We start from the raw sequence: 20,859 nt of genomic DNA, 5'->3' as shown, positions 1-20,859 counted from the left end.
GGAATATTTTTTATTTTTTTTGTTCAAAAAGCAATCTGATTTTGTAGTTATTAGCTTGGGTTCATGGAGGGATTTTATACTGTTGTTAAATAATACTTATTGATGCTTGATATGGTATGCTGCATGTTGATTTTACAAAGAGCATGATTTTGCCTGCTATAGAAAATTTGACACTGTTTCAATACATTTTCCACTTGATGATTGGTTCTTTGAAGTTATCATCGAGGCTTTTTCTCAGTTGCTTTGAATGATGTTTTAGGATAATTATTTTGAAGAGGCTTTGAAGATGAGAAACCTTCTCGAAGAATTCAATCTTGATCATGGACTTCGTGCCCCCACTATTCTTGGTGTCAGAGAACATGTATTTACCGGAAGGTACCCTCTTTTAAAATACTCACAAATTTATGTTCACTTATGATTTTTGTTTGTGTACCAGTATATATGCTTCGTAATAAACCACTATGTCCATTTTAATGCAGTGTTTCTTCATTAGCTTCATTTATGTCCAATCAAGAAGCCAGCTTTGTAACTCTTGGACAACGAGTTCTTGCTAATCCGTTGAAGTAAGTTTGTCCTGTAAAGATTGGAGATTGTTTTGCAAAGTTTATTTTTTCTTCTCTGTTTTAATTAAATATGTTTTTGATGTTCTCTGTTAATTGTTGCAAATTCGCAGGGTTCGAATGCATTATGGACATCCAGACGTTTTTGATAGAGTTTTCCATATAACACGTGGTGGTATAAGCAAGGCCTCTCGTGTTATAAACATTAGTGAAGACATATTTTCTGGTTGGTTGTTCTGACAAAAATACATGCATTTTCTTTGTCTTTTACTGTAATTCTATAAACTAGTATGACATTCTCTTGATCTCATGTCTCATTGCTTTGCCAATTGACCTCACTAGTTGATTCCATAAAAGAATATAGAATATTATATTCTTTCTTTTGGGTTGTTTTGACAAAAATACATGCATTTTCTTTGTCTTTTACTCTGTTTTTAATGTTGATCCCATAAAAGTAGTATTGTTGAAACGGTTTGACAGTTCGAGTTCGGCATTAAATTGGGTCGGTTTGAAATTGGTTTAAGTGTCTCGCGGGTCGGTTTTAGTTTGGTTTAAATAGTTATCGGTTCGATTCGATTTCGGTTTATTCTTGAGTGGTTTTAATTTGGTTCGGGTTGTAAACAAACCGGCTATGTTACTTGGACTCGGATAAAGTGTCAAATTAGACACGGGTGTCTAAGCATCGGACTCGCCCATTTTCTTGAAAAAAGTTGTGTTTTTAGTTCAAAATGAAGTGTCGGTGTTGGTGTCCGACACGTGTCGTGTCGACACGGACACGCGATGTAAATGAAAAAGTCCGAATAACATAGCAGTCCGGGTAGTAAACGGTTCGGTGCACACGGGTTGCGGTTTGTTAACGGTTTCGGGTTAGAAACAGTTCGGTTCTTTTTCGGTTCAGTTTATTATAACTAGTTCGATTTTTTTCGGTTCAGTTCATAACTGGTTCGGTTCTTTTTCGATTCAGTTTATAACTAGTTCGATTTTTTTCGGTTCAGTTCATAACTGGTTCGGTTCTTTTTCGGTTCAGTTTATAACTGATTCGGCTCTTCTACGGTTTAACTTTTTTTGGATCGGTTTACTAAATTATGGTTCGGGTCGGAAGATATTTTATACTATGATAATGATTTGGTAGGAAGATATTTTATACTATGATAAATTTTCAATTAATATTAATTTGGCAAGAATAATTTTTGTACTATGATAAATTTTCAAATTCTTAATGGTTCTTTGTATTATCAATAGTAAGATTATTTTGCTTAATCCATATAATTACATTAAAAAAAAAGTTGGAAAAAATAATAATGCTCGATCGGTAGTAAACATGTGTGCTAATTAAATTTCATTTAAAACACCTTTTAACTTGATTTTAATATTCTCTTTATGGTAACCCGATTCATTTATAAGCGATCCGGTTCATAAACGATTCGGTTTGCAAGCGGTTCGGTTTATAAATGGTTCGGTTTATATACAGTTCGGTGCAAACGGGTCGCGGGTTGTTAACGGTTCGATGTAAACAGTTTTATCCCGGTTCAAACGGTTTTGGGTTGAAAGCGGTTTCGGGTTAGAAACAGTTCGGTTCTTTTTTCGATTCGGTTTTATTTCAGTTCGGACTAAAACTGGCTCGGTTCATTAACGGGTTCGGTTTTTATACGGTCTAACGTTATTCGGATCTGTTCGATTTCAGGTTCATTCACATACGGTTCAGGTCGGTTTTCGATTTCAAAAAACGGTTTTTAATCGGTTCGGTTCTCATTTGGGTCAGTTTGTTTAAGGCAGTTAAATGGTTTCGGTTTGAAATTTGACAGCACTACGTAAAAGAATATAGAATATTATTTTTTTTTTTTGAAAAAAATTTGACATTCTCTTGATCTTATGTCTCATTACTTTGCCAATTGACCTCACTAGTCCTTTGTCTCCCTTTCCCGTTTTCACTTTTCTTTTCCTTTAAAGCTAACATCATCCTCTTCAACATTCTTGAGTAAACCTATTAATTATTTTCTGGCTCTTAATTATTGTATGATATGCCATATCTTATGTATTACGCCGTCATAATGTTTGTTTTCAAACCCTGTGATAATGTAAGGGGTAATACATTGATTATTATGCATTTATGCTCTCTAAATTAGTACTATAGGTCTGTTTGATAACTTTACAATTAGAGATATCTCTTTGCCAGGATCTTGTGGCTTTTGGATGCTTTTCTATTAAGCCCTAGTCTTTTTTGTTCTATATGTTTCGTAGACCTGCATAAAAATGTTTTTGAGCGAAGAATATGATAAATCATATCATATCTCATCTAGCTTGAGTCTTCTTTGTTCTTTTGATTTTTGAAACTTGCATAAAAATGTTTGTCAAATAAGAATATGATGGTTTTAAATCTGAATCTGCAATGCAGGATTCAACTCAACTTTAAGACAGGGGAACATTACCCATCATGAGTACATTCAGGTATAATTTAAAGTTTACTTGCATACTTTTGAAACATCATCTTTGACTGTAGTTTACAGGTTGGTAAAGGACGGGATGTGGGGCTCAACCAGATTGCACTATTTGAAGGAAAAGTTGCTGGTGGAAATGGTGAACAAGTTCTTAGTAGGGATGTTTACCGGCTAGGGCAGCTTTTTGATTTCTTCAGAATGATGTCATTCTTCTACACAACTGTTGGATACTACTTTTGTACCATGGTACGTCTACAAATATCACTGTAAAACTTACTGCCAGTATGACTTTTACCATCTGTAGGAATGCATAAAGATATGAAGCTGAGATCTTAGTCAAAATAGTACTTTCAATTTCTAACATTAAAATTGGTAGGGAAGCATTGATTCTGTGGCATATATGTTTTGTATCACTAATTCTATAATTAGTCAAAGGGCTTCCATCAGCTGGTTGTTTTCATAAGAATGGGATTCTTGTTGCTAGCAATATTATTCTGACTCCAGATTTGGATGTGTGTTCTTGACTTCTTGACCAAATTCCAAAAAGAAGTGTCAAAGTTTCATACTCATGTTTTGAGTGGTTTATCTGACAAGTTAAAACATACTATATATCCCGAGTCTTTATTTCATTATAAATTGCTTTGTATGTAGCATTTTGTTGATGCTTTCATGATTATTTTGCTGCCATCTGTTAATGTATTTGTCTAGTTGTGTCGAAGGGGTGTTTATTAGCATGCACGCATGGTAACCTGCGTACTTGTTTTTAATATTGGCTCAATGCTAATTTTGCACAAATCTCCAATGGTTTCTCTAGCCTTTTTAATTTGACAGTTGCTGTCTAATACTTGTTAAATCCCTGTTGTACTTCTAATATTTGCATGTAACTAAGCTGTCACTTTTTATTTCTTTGCAGTTGACGGTGCTGACAGTATATATATTTCTTTACGGTAAAACATATCTGGTACGTTGAGTATCCTGCTAGAAAATTTTCCAAGTGTGTGCACTATTTTTCTCTTTCTTTTTTTTTTCTAGCTGAAAATGATAAATAGATAAATAAATATTATCAGATGAACTGACTTGTGCAAATACTGTAGTGTTTATCCTTTTTTTTTTTTTTTTTTTTTTTTTTTTTTTTTTTTTTTTTTTATCTAGTCCAGTACACTCAAAGCCTAAGCATGTGGATTTTTCTTTGCTTGATCACTCATTTTCCCTTGGTGGAACGTTTGCTAAATTTTGTTGCAGGCGTTGTCAGGTGTTGGTGAGACAATCCAAGATCAAGCTCGTATCTCGCAGAATACTGCACTTGGTGCAGCCCTTAATACCCAGTTCCTTATTCAGATTGGAATCTTTACTGCTATCCCAATGATTCTTGGATTCATTCTGGAACAAGGGTTTTTTAGGGTATGTTTTTTGGAACTTGACCTGATTTTGTTTTTTGTTAATGTGTCTCCATACCTCAGACAGCAAAACATTTTTGTTCACCCCCAAGTCCCCAACTAATTTATGATTGATAAATATGATTTTATGTCTTGTTAGGAAGTGTATTAGCATATTTTAAATTCAATAATATTGTGCAAAACATGTTAATATTATGAACCCATTGTAGGTTTTAGTTAGATTGTAGATGTTTCATGTTGTGCAATATTAGATGTCACATCTAATTTTTATGATTTTGATAAAGTTTAATTTACGGTGTAATCAATTATGCCAAGTTATTTTATTTATTATACTCTACAATGCTCTTAAATTGATATGAACCTCCCCCCCCCCTCCTTCTCCCAACACACACACACACACACACAATGTGTTGTTATAATGATGCTATGCAAGTTCCTTCTCCTGCTCTAGTGAGGAAATGATGTGGTGGTTAATTGCAGCCAGAACTCAATATAAGAGTTCTTCCTATGGTGAGGTTTTTTCTTTCCATGAAGTAAATTTTGGGGAAAATATTCCATCCCAATTGTGAACAATCACCAAAACGTTCATGAAGATTTGTATTAAAGTTTATGCTGTGAGAGAAATATGGTGGGTTATTGGGGAAAGAGAATGTTGAGGAGATTTTTTGTTTATTTCTTTGGTGGGATAAAAAAAAATTCATAAAAAATCTGATGCGGAGGAGAGGGAAATGTAGGGAGAGTGGTGAGGGAATTTTTTTCCTTCACCATTGAGAGTGCGCTATGTACAAAATCTGCCAACTACGTTCATATGTTTGCTCTTGGTGATCCCACACTAACTTGATATTTGGTATTATTGTTCATCTCTTCTGTAATGTCAGTGTGAATATTAAGCTTTATTTATACTGATGTGGATATTTGAATATGATTATAAGAAAATAGCATTTGATTTGTTTTTTTAACTGCTCTTTTAATGGTTTAATGCCTAAATTGTCTGGCCAGTTTGCAATTTTAATGACAAAGCAGTGATTGTGCTATGCTATTCTCTTTGAGTTGTTAATGATTGTCAGCTGTAATGTTCTTTCATGTTGAGATCAACTGAGATTGCGAATCTAGTCCTAATCTCTCCTTTATTTTATTTATTTATTTATTTATTTTTTTAATTTCAGGCCATTGTGAATTTTATCACTATGCAATTTCAACTTTGTTCTGTCTTTTTTACCTTTTCTTTGGGAACAAGAACACATTATTTTGGTCGGACAATTCTCCATGGCGGTGCACGGGTTTGTCATTTTCCTACCTTATACTTCCTTTTTGAATACATGCACCAGTTTGACTGTGGCTTATGCAATATTCAAAATATCAACTTTTTTATATTTTCCCTAGTATATAATTAGGGATATTATTGGTCGAAGTTATTGGCCAGTATAAAAGTCAAACTGGTTAGTGTATTTAGAAACAGAGGAGTATTAAAGTTATTATATTAAGAATTGTGTCATTTGATTAATAATTGTTTGTTTTAACAGTACCAAGCAACTGGGAGGGGTTTTGTTGTCCGTCATATAAAATTCAGTGAAAACTACCGGCTCTACTCTCGGAGTCATTTTGTCAAAGGGTACATCCTCTTTTATTTTTGTTGTAGCTTGTATTGTGACATGACGATTGTTTTTGAGTTGTATACTTTTTTGATGTAGGCTTGAGGTTGTCCTTTTGTTGATAGTATTTCTTGCATATGGCTATAATGATGGTGGTGCGATAGGCTACATTCTTCTCTCAGTCAGCAGTTGGTTTATGGCCCTTTCATGGCTCTTTGCTCCCTACCTGTTCAATCCATCTGGTTTCGAGTGGCAGAAGTAAGAAATAATATGGGTGAAAGCTACTTACTTAGCTACAATTGTCATTTTCAATTAATATTTAGTGTTATGATGCATTGAAGACTCCCAGTCTAATTCATGTTTTTCCTTTTGCTTTAAAGGATTGTGGAGGACTTTCGGGATTGGACCAATTGGCTTCTTTATAGAGGTGGTATTGGAGTTAAGGGCGAGGAAAGTTGGGAAGCTTGGTGGGAAGAGGAATTGGTGATTTTTCTACTTATTAATTTCTGGCACAGAATTCTAATGCTTTTACTTCTTGTCCGCATGCTTTTGTGAGATGCTTAGTGGGAAGAGGAATTGGACCAATCCTTCTGATGTTTGGTTAACAAAATAGAACGGGGGAAGTGAAAATTTATGGGATTTTGTAATTTGGGTAGGTGTTTGGTTGACACAAAAAGGCAAAAATGAGGGGAGTTGGAATTCATGGGATTTCTACTTCCCACAAATGTAGGAATGGCCACCTTCTGTGGAAACTGGAAAATGACCTTAGGAAATTAGTTCATCTTTGGTTGCATTCTTGGAACTAAAAGATTGTTTTGGCAGGGGCATATTCGGACTTTTGGTGGGAGGATAGCAGAGACAATTTTAAGCCTGAGGTTCATCGTCTTCCAGTATGGTATTGTATATAAGCTACAAGTACAAGGGACCAATACATCATTAGCGGTGAGAACTCAACTTGTCTCCTAATTATATTTCTCTTTGCTTAGTGGTTTCTGTCACCTGCTTACATTTGCATGCAAAAAGTTCTATCTTTTCATAGTGGGTGGTTCATGTTGAGATGAGAATTTTGTTTGGATAATTGATATAATATGGACTTTCTTTTTATTCTCTTTTAGATGTCTAGATCACTCTGCTGTTTGTTAAATAAGAGTGTTGCTATTTGGTGGAAGAATGTGCTGATCTTGAATTGTTTTCCCCCCTCGCAGATATATGGCTTTTCGTGGGCTGCTCTGGCTGGCCTTATAATCCTTTTCAAGGTTTGGTTTATAGAATTGGAAGGCTAATAATGTTATGTTTGTAATCCCAATTGATTTATTAATTGAATCTACTTTGAATCTGTGCTTCAGGTTTTCACTTTCAGCCAGAAGGCATCGGTGAACTTTCAACTGATATTGCGCTTTGTCCAAGGGCTTACATTCTTGATTGTGTTAGCTGGTATAGCTGTGGCTATTGTACTTACAGATCTATCTGTTTCTGACATATTTGCCTGTATCTTAGCCTTTATTCCAACTGGTTGGATGATTCTTTCGGTAAGTTTCATGTTTAACTCTACATCATTGCTATTACATTTCTCCTTTTTCCAAATTCTCGTCCCCTTCCTCTGGCAAAGTGTCGTGCTATCTTCATGTTGACTTTGTATAAAGAGTTTGCATATTTTAGAAGTAAACTTGTGTGGTGTCTTGCTTTCTCATTTATCCTTACATTTTGTATTTATACTTTAAATTCTCACATGTTTATTATGTTTGGGTGATGATATTTTCTTTTCTCTAATTTCTAAAAAATTTCCAGATTGCAATAGCCTGGAAACCGTATGTCAAGAAGCTGGGGCTGTGGAAGTCCATCCGGTCACTTGCACGTCTTTATGATGCTGGAATGGGCATGCTTATTTTCATTCCTATCGCATTTTTCTCGTGGTTTCCCTTCGTGTCCACATTCCAAACAAGGCTCATGTTCAACCAAGCATTCAGCCGAGGGTTAGAGATATCCCTTATCCTTGCCGGAAACAACCCCAACACTGCACTATAATTTTCAGTCGTTGCTCTTGTGATTGTATGTTAAGGCATCCCCTTGTCATTTTTTTACTGTCTAGGGTATAGCCGTTGTGTTTTACACTTGTTTGAGAGGATTGGGGCACTGAGCTTTCCCCTCGTGGCAGTCGTGCCTGTACATTTTGCCAGATCTAATTAGCCGGTTGTAATTTTGTTAGGACTGTAATTTGTAAACTTGGTTTCTTGTAGAAAATATAACGTAGGAAATTTTGTTGCTAGTACTGCATATTCCTCTACTGAAGCAACCTGCGATTCTATTGCTATCCTATAGATATCTTCAAGGCGGATTATAACCAATTCTTGTAGAAAACATTTTATTCCAATTTTTATTGGGTTTTTGGCCTATGAATGCACTTTGTATTAAAATCTTGGTGAAATTTATAAAGGGTTATTATATTAAACAAAATTTATATGTACTACTTAGTAATTAATTAATAAATATTTGATAAGTGATTATTACATAGTAAATTAAAATCAAATTTTTGTCAAAAAAAAAAAAAAAATCAAATCAATTTGCATAAGACGAAGATCATATGAGTTTATCATATGAATACTAATTAAAATTTATTACTGAGTAATCTGTATGATTCAATTAACATAAATCAGACAAATTTTTTAAAAATCATATGGCACAAGACTTAAGCTAGCATAAAACTCTTAAATACACCCAAAACTAATTTATTGTGGATCACTAAATGTAGTTGTTAAATTAATAAAAAGGTCATTATTTCAAAATAAGGTCATATTATGTTAAATTAACAAGGTATTTTGTTACAATTAAGGTCATATATAAAAGATAAATATATTTAGAGTTTATATTGAGAGTTTTTATACACTGGTCAATTTGATAACCAAGATCTTTATATTAAAATTAGGGTCACTAACATAATGTCATTTGACACGTGTGGATTTCAAAAATCTACTATTATATTATTGTCAACTAGGTTGACACAAAGGTATATGTTAAAATTATGGTAGCTATATTAAAATTATGGATACTATATGTTCAACATCACACCAATTAGTACATTAGGTCCACACCTTACTACATTAGTAGCTATTCCTAGCAAAACATGAATATTTAATCAAAAATATGTCATTAATTATTGTATAATATTTATTTTAAATGACTTAAGCTATATAAAAATGATTAAAATTTAGGGAAAATATGGTGAAGAGAAAGGCTCAAGATTATGTTTCAATTTTTAAACATTATTTTCACTTATTTTCTAGAATACTCCAACCGTTTTTAAATATTTGTTCTATTTCTCCATGCGCGGAGTTTTAGAGAAAATTGGAGGGAATGATAAAATATGGAGGTAGTGGGGGTAGGTGGAAGAATAAAAATATTGTAAAATGCAAAAGGTAGTGGAGAAAATCGGAGGAGAGAGAATATGAAATTTATAAAATATGATTTATGTTAGGTCAACTAGGTGAAAGAAATTATATAAATATTGTAAAAAGCATTCCAAATAAGGGAATGAAGCAATTATTTAAAAACGGCCGAAAAAGGAAAGTGGAACAAGTATTTAAAAACGGAAGGAGTTATAGTATTTCAAATAAGATGGATTCAAGAAAATTTAGTTCATAAAAATGTTGATAAGATTTAATAATGATTATCCACAAGTTTTAATTTGAGTTGTTTGTGACTTTTTGTTAAAAAAATGTTTATACACAATCAAGTACAAGGTGAATTTAAGGTTATTTTCTGCACATTTAATATTTTTTTAAACTCATTTTAAAATCTTAAAAACTATGCTGGATACACATAACTCTATGTGCATCAAATGTATATAAAAAACGGAGTAGTGATTTTTCTTTGAAATGGTCAAACACCCAAACCTTGAGATAAAAATTTGGGCTTGTTTGGCATCAGTTTTGGTTTTTAATTTCCTGTTTTTTTGAAAACCAAAAACAGGAAACAAGATAAAGGTGTTTCCACTTTTCTGTTGTCATTTTTCAAAATTATCAGGATTTTAATAAGTTCAAAATTTTTTGATTCATTATGGGGCATATATCATATACTTTAAAAAGCAAAAAAAGCAAAAAACACAAAACCACAGTAATGCCAAACGAACCCTTAGCTTTCCATTACACTTAAAAAAAAAGCTTATTTGGACTGGACTGGATTGGATTTCGGACTGGAGTCCGAATAATGGACACCCCTATTACTCCCATTGAAATTGAAATTATATTTTACAAATACAACTTTTTTTTTTTTGGTGTTTAGAGAGCCACAAGGACGAGGGTAAGAATCGATCCCAGAATCTCTTTGAGCCGGGAGGGAAGCTCTAACCACTTGAGCTATTCCTCACTCTCACAAATACAACTTGAACACTCTCACAAATACAACTTGAATTGAAGTAAAACTCTCATTTATCTACAAAGTAATTTACTTTATTAATTTTTTTTTTTTTTAAAAAAAGAAAAAAAAGAAAAGAAAAAGGACATAGAGAGCGGGGTAAATTTTCGGTTAAGTGTTGAAGAGGCGTCCTGAATCGAACATGTCGCTACAAAATGCTTACACGCCACGTAGATTAGATCTCATCCGTTGATTCCTCATCTTAAAATCAAACCGTTGCTTCCTCCCTTTTCCGCCTATAAATAGGTCTTACTAGCCAAAAAATTTCTCTAATTTTCGATTCTCGGCTAACCAAAAATTTAAGAGATCTATAAAATTTCCCCAAAATAAAATTAATTTTAGAGAGAGAAAGTATTAAAGGAGTAAGAATCTCGTGCTCTTTGCTCAGAACTTTCATCTTTTTTGCACATACTCTGATTGATTTGCTAGGGTTTGTTTCGATCACAATTTGATTTTAATTTTTTCGCATTTTAAATCTAATTTTAATCGGATTTTTTTGATTGATTTATATATATATATATATATATATATATATATATATATATATATATATATATATATATATATATATATATATATATATATATATATTATAATTTATTTGTTTGATTTTAATACTGTGGAGCTCGAGTTTTGATTAAGTTCGTCAATTTCTGTTTGTTTTTTTTCCATTAGGTTTTGAATTAGGGTTTTTCGACGAAGCAGTTTGTGAGTGGTTAAATCATTTAATTAAACAATGAACGATCAGTCTCAAATGATGAATCAGCATCAGGTAACGAATTACAACAACTCGAATTTTCCGTTTTATTCATCGGCTAATAATTATAATCATGATAATTGTAAGAAAAATCAATTCAAAAAAATGAAGAATAATCAGTCTGAAATGTTGATGATGAGTCACTCACAGATGATGAATCAATCGCAAATGGTGAATCAGCAGATGCCGCCACCGCCGCAGAATCAAGCTCAGATGGTTAGTCAGGCTCAAATGGCGGCGAACCAGCCGAATATGATGGTTAGTCAAGCTCAAATGGCGGCGAATCAGCCGAGTATGATGGCGAGTCAAGCTCAAATGGCGGCGAATCAGCCGAGTATGATGGTTGGTCAGAACTACGGTCAGTGGTCATTGCCTCCGCCTCAAATGAATGCTATGAAATTTGCGAATCCTATGAATCAAATGTATGCTGGAATTGCGAAACCTGGACGTAGTATTAATAACAATAATAATAACAATAATTGGAAGGGAAAGAAACCTATGGATAAGAGGAAAGATGGTAGGAGGAAGGATAATAACAAGCCATTGCCTGGTGGCGGTGGCGGTATTGGTGGTGTGCCTTCGATAGGGCCTGGTGGCGGTCTGAGCTATCAGCCGCCGACGCTTTATGAACTTGAACAGCAGAATAGACTTAAGGCTAGGAGGTTTTACCACCCTAAGAAGAAGTTTAATAGGATGGGACCTTATGCTCATGCTCCGAGGAATACTACTTCGTATATAATTCGAGCTAAGAAGTCTGGTGGGATTGCTTCGTTGGTTTCTCCTTGCCCTGTGACACCTGCGGTGTTGCCTACACCTGTGTTCTCGCCCTCGAGGGAGGCTTTGGTTGATATGGCTAAGGAGGAGTGGGGGGTTGATGGGTATGGGTCGATGAAGGGTTTGATTAGGCTTAGGTCTCCTGGACATGATGAGGCAGTTGATGATTATGATGAAGAGGATGATGGGGGGTCGAGTGAGAGTGATGTTGAGGAGCATGTGGAGGTAGAGAGGAGGTTGGACCATGATTTGAGTAGGTTTGAGATGATATACCCGAACAGCGGTGCTGATTACCATAATGTGCTGGAGAATAGAGTTGATGATCAGGATACCCATATCGCGCAACTGGAGGAAGAGAATTTGATTCTTAAGGAGAGGCTGTACTTGATGGAGAGGGAGCTTGGAGAGCTGAGGAGGAGGTTGTTGTGTCTTGAGAGGCAGAATCAAGTTGTGGAGGATATAAATGAAGAAGTTGTGGAAAATGTCTCTGAAAACGATAGTGAAGGACTAAGAAATCTTCCTTTTGTTGTTAATAAGCACAATGAGGAGGTTGATTCTTTGCCAGGAAATAGGGTTATAGATAGTGAGGCAAGGAGGGAAGACAGTGGTGAAACGCTGCACAAGGAACTCAAGGAGCTTGCTGTGAAAGAGGTCTATGATGATGAAGTCGTGAGAAGTCATGGAACTGGTGTTGGATTGGAGGAGTATATGCAGGATAATGGATTAACTAATGATGGGCTCGGGTATAGGTTGATGGTAGACAATCGGGTTGAACAGCATAATGAAGAGCTGCCTAGTGACTTAGGAAAAGGATCGATTGAACACATAGAGCCTGAGAATAATAAGGATATAATTAGCTCATCTGTTGGAAATGAAGAGGACAACATTAATGTTGCTGTGAAAAAACCTGTTGGAGATGCCTACATGGGAGAAACTTTGGCAGAGAGAGATGTGAAGGACAGAACTGAGGTCAACTTGAAGCAAGATGAGGCTGTGGCAGGTGGAACAGAGGCGGTAGGGAGCGATTTTGTGATGATTAATGAACCTGTTGAAGATGTCTGCATGGGTGATGCTTTAGTGACAGACAGGGAAGTCAAGAATGTTGAAACTACTGATTGAAGGTTGTGGAGTTGAAAGCTTAGAGAAGAGCATTGGCGACGGTGACTATTCAAGTTGTCCCGCGTGAATGTAAGTTCTCTGATTAGAACTACCAATTGCAGGAAGAAGAAAAAGTTTTAACTCCTGTACATAGTACTTTGATCTCTGGATATTTTGTGTTATTTGGTTTTTTTTTTTTTTTTTTTTTTTTGGGCGTTTGTAGGGATGTTCTAGGAGTCCAGTTTAAAATGCATATGACTAGATTAATATTAATTTCGGTTGACGTTGTGTCAGTGGGTAAATAGTTAGGTCGGAAGGAGGGGAAGTTGTAACCTTCCATTTAAAAATGGTTGTAAGTCATGTACCAGCCTTTCTCGGCTTAATGCCATTAAAACCTTGGTGTCTGATATAGTCTTTTTTATTGAATTATGTATGTTTTTAAGATACTCTTCAACTTACCATTGGAGAGCAAACTCATTCTGTAAGTTTAATAATTCTCAAGGTGGTTTATGTTTTAATTCTACTGAATAGCCGATTGTATATTAATCTTGTTCCATGGCTAGCTGAACATTGGCCACAAGTGGGTATATGGCAGATTGCTGACAAAGATGACGATGAAGATCATCTAGTAAGGTTCAGCCCTTTGATCTATTATACATTAATATTAAGTGGCTCTCTGCAGGTTTTACAGGCAAGATCTGTAAAGCTGTTTAAGAGATGAACTTTCATCGTATGGAACTTGATCATAGGTCTGTATGGTCTGGCTTTATAACTCTTGAATCTTGATAAGTGTTTTCCTCTGTTTTACCTCAGTGAAATCTTGTTGTCCATCATCTTTGTGGCAGAGGCTCTTTTTTGAGATTTAATTGTTACCCTTTTAAGGATAGGATGTATTGTTTATATGAGTTGTTTTACATTGACTGGTTTGTTTTTGTGTGATTGGGTTGATTGTAGCATGAAATCATTCACATTCTGGATTAAGGTTGTGATGTATTGTTTATACGAACTCTTTGTTTTACATTGACCTGCCTTGTGTTTGTTTTTCTGTAATTGGGTTGATTATAGCATGAAATCCAATACATTCTTATTTAAGGTTGTTTTTTTCTATATTAAGTACATCTCCCCGGATTAGCTCGAGTCATTTGGCTACCTACCTTGTCTTGGCTTTTGAACCCTAGTAGATGACTCTTCTTATTTGGCTTCCTTTCTTCCCTATTTCACTTTATTGTATTTGGTACCTAATTTTAGACCAAACATTGTGTACCATGCTCATTCAGTCTTTTTGAGCAATACTTTAGGGTCAGTGGTGCTGATAGTGTGATGTAACCGTGTAAGGTTGATAGAATACGGTTCAACAATTGTTGCTCTTGCTATCTAAATGTTGTACAAGTATTTGTGTCATGTCTTTCAATGCATTGTTACAACAGAAGCAGACTACTAATATGTGAATAGATGTTGCAGACGAGTTGTTTAATAGATGCAATCTTGAGATGGTTACTCTTTCAAATGAGCTCAGCTCCAGAAATCAGGTTATGGTTTTTGATATTAAGTTTGCAATTGCTGAGATAAAAGTGGGTAACACGAATATATTCTTGTTCAGTTATTGTGGGACTTACAGCATGGATGCTTAATGTTAAGGTTCTATTGCGCAACAAAAAGGCTCTATGGCCTCTATCGCAGAGCAGTTAGTCCTCTGCTACACTGTGGGATCAGCACTTACAAAGTTGCAAGTATAGTCGATTAGTAGTCACTCAACTCATGTGTAACGAGTTGATCAGGTCATTGTACATTTGTTATTCTTATTCATCTGTAATAAACGATATCATAATACCATTTATGTGTATACGAGCTTATCTAAGTATTAAATCTGTCAATCTTGGTTTAGGAGTACATGACTATTTTTCCACATAATTTGAATTGATCATAGTAGCCTATTGTGCCAATTCAACACATTGGGCCAAATTTTGTGCCATCTACACAGTTTTTCCCGACTTTACCATTTTATGCTCATTAATTTTTCGGGTTATGCCAACCAATTTTATACCGAGTACTTCAAATACGGAGTATGATAATTTATGATTTTGACTCTTCATATGAGCTCGTTTAACTTTTCATAGTCTCCAATTGCGTGTGAACCATCAATATCTTTAATTTTACACGCGTAAAATTCGTGATTACTGATTACGGGAAGAGACCATTAGAACAATATGTAATTAAGTATTCCAAAAAACAAGTAGGATAAGTGTGTGCTGACTTGTACGACTCGCGACAAGCCACCTGGCAAGAATAAAACAATCTTCCTCCATCTTCATTTCCCTCCACAAACCAACGGAAAAAACAACCAACCAACCTCACTCAGTGAGTCAGTTTGAAGATTCTCTCTCCTCTGTTACAACAATGGCGACTACGGAAATCGCAGCTCTAGGGTTAGGGTTTCGATTAACCCAATTTCCACCATTTTCTTCTTCCTCATCAAATCGAAACCCTAACAATGCGATTGCTTTCAATTCCATTCGTAAAACCCCCAATTTTCGCATTTATTCATCATCATCATCTCTTACAAATGAAACTGAAGAACAAGGGCTTTTTAGTAATTTCACTCGGGATGAGATTAGGCTTGTTGATGCTCTTATTGGCATCCAAGGACGAGGTCGCGCTGCTTCTCCTCAACAGCTCAAAGTATATATTCATCTCTTTCCTTTTTTTTTTTTATAAAATTAATTAATTGTATGATCTTAATTGTTATGATTAATTATGTTTAGTCTCTAATTAATGTAATTATTACAGGAAGTGGAACGAGCGGTTCAAGTTCTGGAAGAGGTTAAAGGTGTTCCTGATCCGGTTAGTTATTTGTGTATACCATAATTAACATGTTTGGAGTAATTTAACTAATTTATTAAGTAGCGAATTGCGTTCCCAAACCCGATTTGTGTATTTTAATCGTATTAAGAATTAGGTGACTTTAGAGCTTTTGTGTAACCTTAGTTTTAGGATGCGGCTTTATTCACTTGATTTTTACTTGTCTATTTCGTCTAATATTTTGAACTTAAATGAACTTATATGACGTATAGGAACTATTTTAGTTGTAGATTAACCCTTATTTATCTTGAAATTAACTTATTTGAACTTATTAGTCTTGAAATAAGTAGAACTAAGGGGAAAATCAAGACTAGTAACATATATGAATATAGGTATTTGAGGTTTGGGTTGCTAGCTAATACTACTTTGAGTTGGATTGGAGTTTCGACGTGCCTATCAAAAGGTTTGGTGAAATTGCTGGTTGATTTAAGATATTTGTTGAAGAAAATTGGTAGGATTGTAGGTTAGTTTGCAAAATAAGTGAATGTATTCATCATATCTTGTCTTGAAAAGAACTAGAAGAAGTTGTTTGCTCGATGTTCTTAGATCTTTTCTCTTACGAGAATTGGAGTTTGATCGTTTCCTTTTTAACTCGAGTCATGGCTCCAATGCCTCTGGCTTGATTTATACTTTCGATTTTTCAGACAAGCTCTAGTTTGATAGAAGGTAAGTGGCGATTGATGTTCACTACAAGGCCAGGAACTGCCTCTCCAATTCAGGTCAATAACAATCTTGTGCTCCTTTACATCTATTTATGCTTTGATTGGAATTCTATTACTTTCATTCAAAAGTTTTTGGGTGATGATTGATGTCGAATATTGCTTTTGTTCCTGAGTAGATTTTGTGCATTCCATCGTAATGAGTCAGAATATAAACCTCACGCTTTCCTAAATAGTATGGAGTAAATTTGTATCCTCAATTTTTCTTAACATGTTAGAGGTAGAAGGTGATGTTTCCTTTGATAAATGGATAGTTAAGTAAATGGTGCAAAGTTTTTTCCTTGACATGTGGATAAATATTTTATCTTTTGTTCAGTCTTTTTTTTTTTTTGGTTGGCCTGAGATTATCGATCCTTAATTTCACCCAGATCTCTACTGGTGCCATTTGATAATTTTCCTCCTATAAACTTTTCAACTTATCCAAATTTGATTGTGTATTTCCATGACAGAGAACATTTGTAGGAGTTGATTTCTTCAGTGTATTCCAAGAGGTATATCTACAAACAAATGATCCACGAGTGTCAAATATTGTGAAATTTTCTGATGCTGTTGGCGAGCTAAAAGTGGAGGTAAGTTATGCCCATTTCCAGCACAAACTGCTTAGGTAGTTTTGTAGTTCCTATAATAAGGCACTCAGAATAAACTAGCTTTCAAAATTGGTGTATAGCTTTTTTTCCAGGTTCATCAGTTCAATCACAATTCCTCTCCCTTTCCATTAATTACTGAATCAATACATTATTATTTCCTCGTTTTACAGGCTGTGGCATCTGTCAGGGATGGAAAACGAATTCTTTTCCAGTTTGACAGGGCAGCCTTTTCTTTGAAATTCCTACCATTTAAGGTACCTTATCCAGTTCCATTCAGACTTCTGGGAGATGAAGCAAAGGGTTGGCTGGATACGACATATTTGTCAGATTCTGGAAACTTACGTATTTCAAGGGGGAATAAGGTATGTAGCTTTAGCATGCATACTCTGTACAAAAAAAATTTATGGTTGTAAGGCATATACTTGTATATATTTATCTAATATCATAGTAGTGAGTAGTGACATTTATAGTTATTACATGCTTAACATTGAAAATTGAACCTAAGGACCTCTATCACTGTTCTGTAGTGCAGGGCACCACTTTTGTGCTCCAGAAGGAAACTGAACCTAGGCAAGAGTTGCTTTCTGCGATTTCTACTGGAATTGGAGTGACAGAGGTGAGTTTTCTGTGACGTTTTTAAGAGAGAAGGTGTGAATAATAAATATTACTTTTTTTGTTTTTTCATGTTTGTATCCATTACATTTGCTTGCAAATGTTGCAGGCAATTGATAAGCTAATTTCCACAGCTCAAGATAAGGATGGTGAACCTCAGCTTCTTGAGGGTGAATGGAAGATGATCTGGAGCTCTCAGGTATGATACATGTCAGAATCTCCTCTTTTTTTTTTTATTTATTTATTTATTTATTTATCACTCATATAGTCATATGTCCATAATATGCATAAAATATCGCATATTTTGCTTGCTGGTCATCATTATTCATGAAGACCAGAAGAATTCAATCTTGCAATGATGGAGATGAATTAACTTAGTTTAGTGTGATGAAGTTATGTGGTTCATTAGTGAATGATGATTATTCTATTCTTGAAAAGACTAATATTTTTCTCTTCTCTAATCATAACACTCCACATGAGAAATCTGAATTTACATTTATATTCTTCTATTGAAGTTAAAACTTATGGGATTAAGGCTCTGATTGATTAATTGATTGATATTGAAGTTGAACTTTTTTTTTCCGGGGCAGGTGGAGACAGACAGCTGGTTGGAGAATGCAGCTAACGGTCTCATGGGTTCACAGGTAAATTTGCAGCAAGTAGTGGTAACTTTGATGTAGAATAATTCTAACATTCATTTTTTCCTATTTTCAGATAATCAAGAAAGATGGACAAATGAAGTTTTTGGTTGACATAGTACTTGGCTTCAGATTCTCCATGACTGGCACATTTCAGTATGTCTTGTTATCTGTGTAGAGTAACTTGCAATTAAATTTAGGCAAAGAAAAGATGCAAACGTCTTTTATGGACTTTGTAACATAAATCTCCACACAACATAATGCTTTCATGCTACTGTAATCTTGTGTACATTTCTCCAGACCTGTGATTCTAACACACTTTTGGTGATACTTACAGGAAAACTGAGAGTAAAATATATGATGTGAAAATGGATGATCCAGTGATCATATTTGGTTCATTTGGACTTCCGGTTAATATGGAAACCAGATTCAACCTGGAGCTTCTGTGAGATATCTATCACCTGTTTTTTCAATTTGCTGATGATCTCCAAACACATTTTTGTAATAGATTTTTCCTCCTAATAAAATGTAACAGGTATGCAGATGAGAGGATCAGAATCACGCGAGGATACAATAAGATTATGTTTGTTCACATTCGTGTGTAGGCGTGTCACAGGTTCTAATAAGCCACAATTATTAGATATGCTCTAATTGTAAATTCACTAGACTTCCTTCTTGTCTATAAATCTATAATCCTTAAGAACAGTGAATAAAATTCATGTTCATTTATTGGCCATGTGGTCATAAGTAGAGCTGTCAAAAGTTGACCCGACCCGAAATACCGACTCAAACCCGATTATTTACCGACCCATTTGAACCCGAAAAAATGGTGACCCAAACCTGACCTGAAACCAACCCTAGACTCGAGTTGACCCAAGTATGTGAGACCCAAACCCGAACATGAACTCACCTGGAGATGACCTGACCCGAATGTAACCCGTAAATTATTGACCTAAACCGAACCCGACTTGAACTGAAATTGACCCTAACCCGTTTTAACCCTTCAAAACCCGAATTTAACTCGACTTGTTACTAACCTGACCTGATTTCAACCCGACCCGAATTTAACCCAACTTGTTACAAACCCGACCCGAATCAACCCGACTTGTTATTAACCTGACCCAAATTCAACCCGACTTGTTATTGACCCGACTCGAATTTTACCAGACCTATTACTAATAAGGGTGTTAAAAAATACCCGACCCGGTTGACCCGATAGATTTTAGCGGGTATTTTTTCAGTTGTTTTTTTCAAAATTAGCGGGTCGGGTACCCGACCCGATAAAACTGAGGTGTAGTGTGTCGGGTCATGGGCCGCCTTTTGTGTTAGATGGGTACCCGCTGACCCGCTAAGCTTTTTTTCTTATATATATATAAAAAATATATATTGCTACTTTGCTAGGGAATTAGGGTTTTATGCGCAGCCATTAGTCGTCATTCACTTTCTCTTCTTCCCCCCCCCCAAAAATGGTGACCCAAACCTGACCTGAAACCAACCCTAGACTCGAGTTGACCCAAGTATGTGAGACCCAAACCCGAACATGAACTCACCTGGAGATGACCTGACCCGAATGTAACCCGTAAATTATTGACCTAAACCGAACCCGACTTGAACTGAAATTGACCCTAACCCGTTTTAACCCTTCAAAACCCGAATTTAACTCGACTTGTTACTAACCTGACCTGATTTCAACCCGACCCGAATTTAACCCAACTTGTTACAAACCCGACCCGAATCAACCCGACTTGTTATTAACCTGACCCAAATTCAACCCGATTTGTTATTAACCCGACTCGAATTTTACCAGACCTATTACTAATAAGGGTGTTAAAAAATACCCGACCCGGTTGACCCGATAGATTTTAGCGGGTATTTTTTCAGTTTTTTTTTTTCAAAATTAGCGGGTCGGGTACCCGACCCGATAAAACTGAGGTGTAGTGTGTCGGGTCATGGGCCGCCTTTTGTGTTAGATGGGTACCCGCTGACCCGCTAAGCTTTTTTTTTTATATATATATAAAAAATATATATTGCTACTTTGCTAGGGAATTAGGGTTTTATGCGCAGCCATCAGTCGTCATTCACTTTCTCTTCTTCCCCCCCCCCCCCCCCCCCCCCCCCCCCCCCCTCTTTCTCCTTCAAGCACCTACCTTCTCTCTCTCTCTCTCCTTCACTCACCTATTACAATAAGCAAATTCATAGCAAACATCAAGAGCAAGCTTTCGTCAACCCAAAAAACGGAACCACGCAATAAGTATTCGATCCCGAGAACGAATCGTTGTAGATAAGCTCGCTAGAAACCGCCATAGACTCCCTTCTCAGCCAAGCTTCAGTTGCGAACCTATCAATCCTAGCAATACTACTTCTAAATCGGCCATTTATACATTCGACAACCGACACTTCCCCCAAGAAAGTTCCTCG

At 35.5% G+C, this 20,859-nt stretch overlaps 3 protein-coding genes across 7 annotated transcripts in view; all 3 read left to right on the top strand.

The window, feature by feature from the left end:
- LOC110695937 (callose synthase 9-like) overlaps positions 1-8,441 on the top strand; it is a 29,733-nt gene extending 21,292 nt beyond the window's left edge. Inside the window, exons 38-52 of the mRNA XM_021873172.1 lie at positions 260-375; positions 480-563; positions 674-786; positions 2,956-3,008; positions 3,068-3,244; positions 3,912-3,959; positions 4,241-4,399; positions 5,562-5,675; positions 5,919-6,007; positions 6,087-6,245; positions 6,368-6,470; positions 6,810-6,929; positions 7,193-7,243; positions 7,334-7,516; positions 7,776-8,441. Coding sequence (XP_021728864.1) covers positions 260-375; positions 480-563; positions 674-786; positions 2,956-3,008; positions 3,068-3,244; positions 3,912-3,959; positions 4,241-4,399; positions 5,562-5,675; positions 5,919-6,007; positions 6,087-6,245; positions 6,368-6,470; positions 6,810-6,929; positions 7,193-7,243; positions 7,334-7,516; positions 7,776-8,012 — 1,806 coding nt within the window. The 3' untranslated portion in view covers positions 8,013-8,441. The remainder of the gene's footprint in view (positions 1-259; positions 376-479; positions 564-673; positions 787-2,955; positions 3,009-3,067; positions 3,245-3,911; positions 3,960-4,240; positions 4,400-5,561; positions 5,676-5,918; positions 6,008-6,086; positions 6,246-6,367; positions 6,471-6,809; positions 6,930-7,192; positions 7,244-7,333; positions 7,517-7,775) is intronic.
- A 2,233-nt stretch (positions 8,442-10,674) lies between these two features.
- Positions 10,675-14,892, top strand: LOC110695936. 5 transcript variants are annotated; one of them, XR_002506230.1, is made up of 5 exons: positions 10,675-10,827; positions 11,073-11,169; positions 11,305-13,775; positions 14,488-14,555; positions 14,627-14,892. XR_002506230.1 is itself a non-coding variant. In XM_021873171.1 (3 exons), the coding sequence occupies exons 2-3, from the start codon at positions 11,134-11,136 to the stop codon at positions 13,045-13,047; spliced, it is 1,779 nt and encodes a 592-aa protein (XP_021728863.1). In that variant the 5' UTR covers positions 10,675-10,759; positions 11,073-11,133; the 3' UTR covers positions 13,048-14,892. The 5 variants fall into 5 exon arrangements, 2 of the variants coding, with proteins under 2 accessions (XP_021728863.1, XP_021728862.1); XR_002506228.1 differs by having other exon boundaries at positions 14,488-14,892; XR_002506229.1 differs by having other exon boundaries at positions 11,305-14,555.
- A 449-nt stretch (positions 14,893-15,341) lies between these two features.
- Positions 15,342-19,187, top strand: LOC110695935 (probable plastid-lipid-associated protein 12, chloroplastic). The gene is made up of 11 exons (XM_021873169.1): positions 15,342-15,705; positions 15,814-15,867; positions 16,530-16,604; positions 17,054-17,173; positions 17,362-17,553; positions 17,724-17,807; positions 17,913-18,002; positions 18,394-18,447; positions 18,518-18,597; positions 18,779-18,886; positions 18,977-19,187. Exons 1-11 carry the CDS (start codon positions 15,424-15,426, stop codon positions 19,044-19,046), a joined length of 1,209 nt encoding a protein of 402 aa, XP_021728861.1. The 5' UTR covers positions 15,342-15,423; the 3' UTR covers positions 19,047-19,187.
- Positions 19,188-20,859: the final 1,672 nt, after the last annotated feature.

This window comes from Chenopodium quinoa, unplaced genomic scaffold, assembly GCF_001683475.1.
Source record: "Chenopodium quinoa cultivar QQ74 unplaced genomic scaffold, ASM168347v1, whole genome shotgun sequence".
In the NCBI taxonomy this organism is placed as follows: domain Eukaryota; kingdom Viridiplantae; phylum Streptophyta; class Magnoliopsida; order Caryophyllales; family Amaranthaceae; genus Chenopodium; species Chenopodium quinoa.
This window is presented reverse-complemented; position numbering and strand designations above follow the sequence as displayed.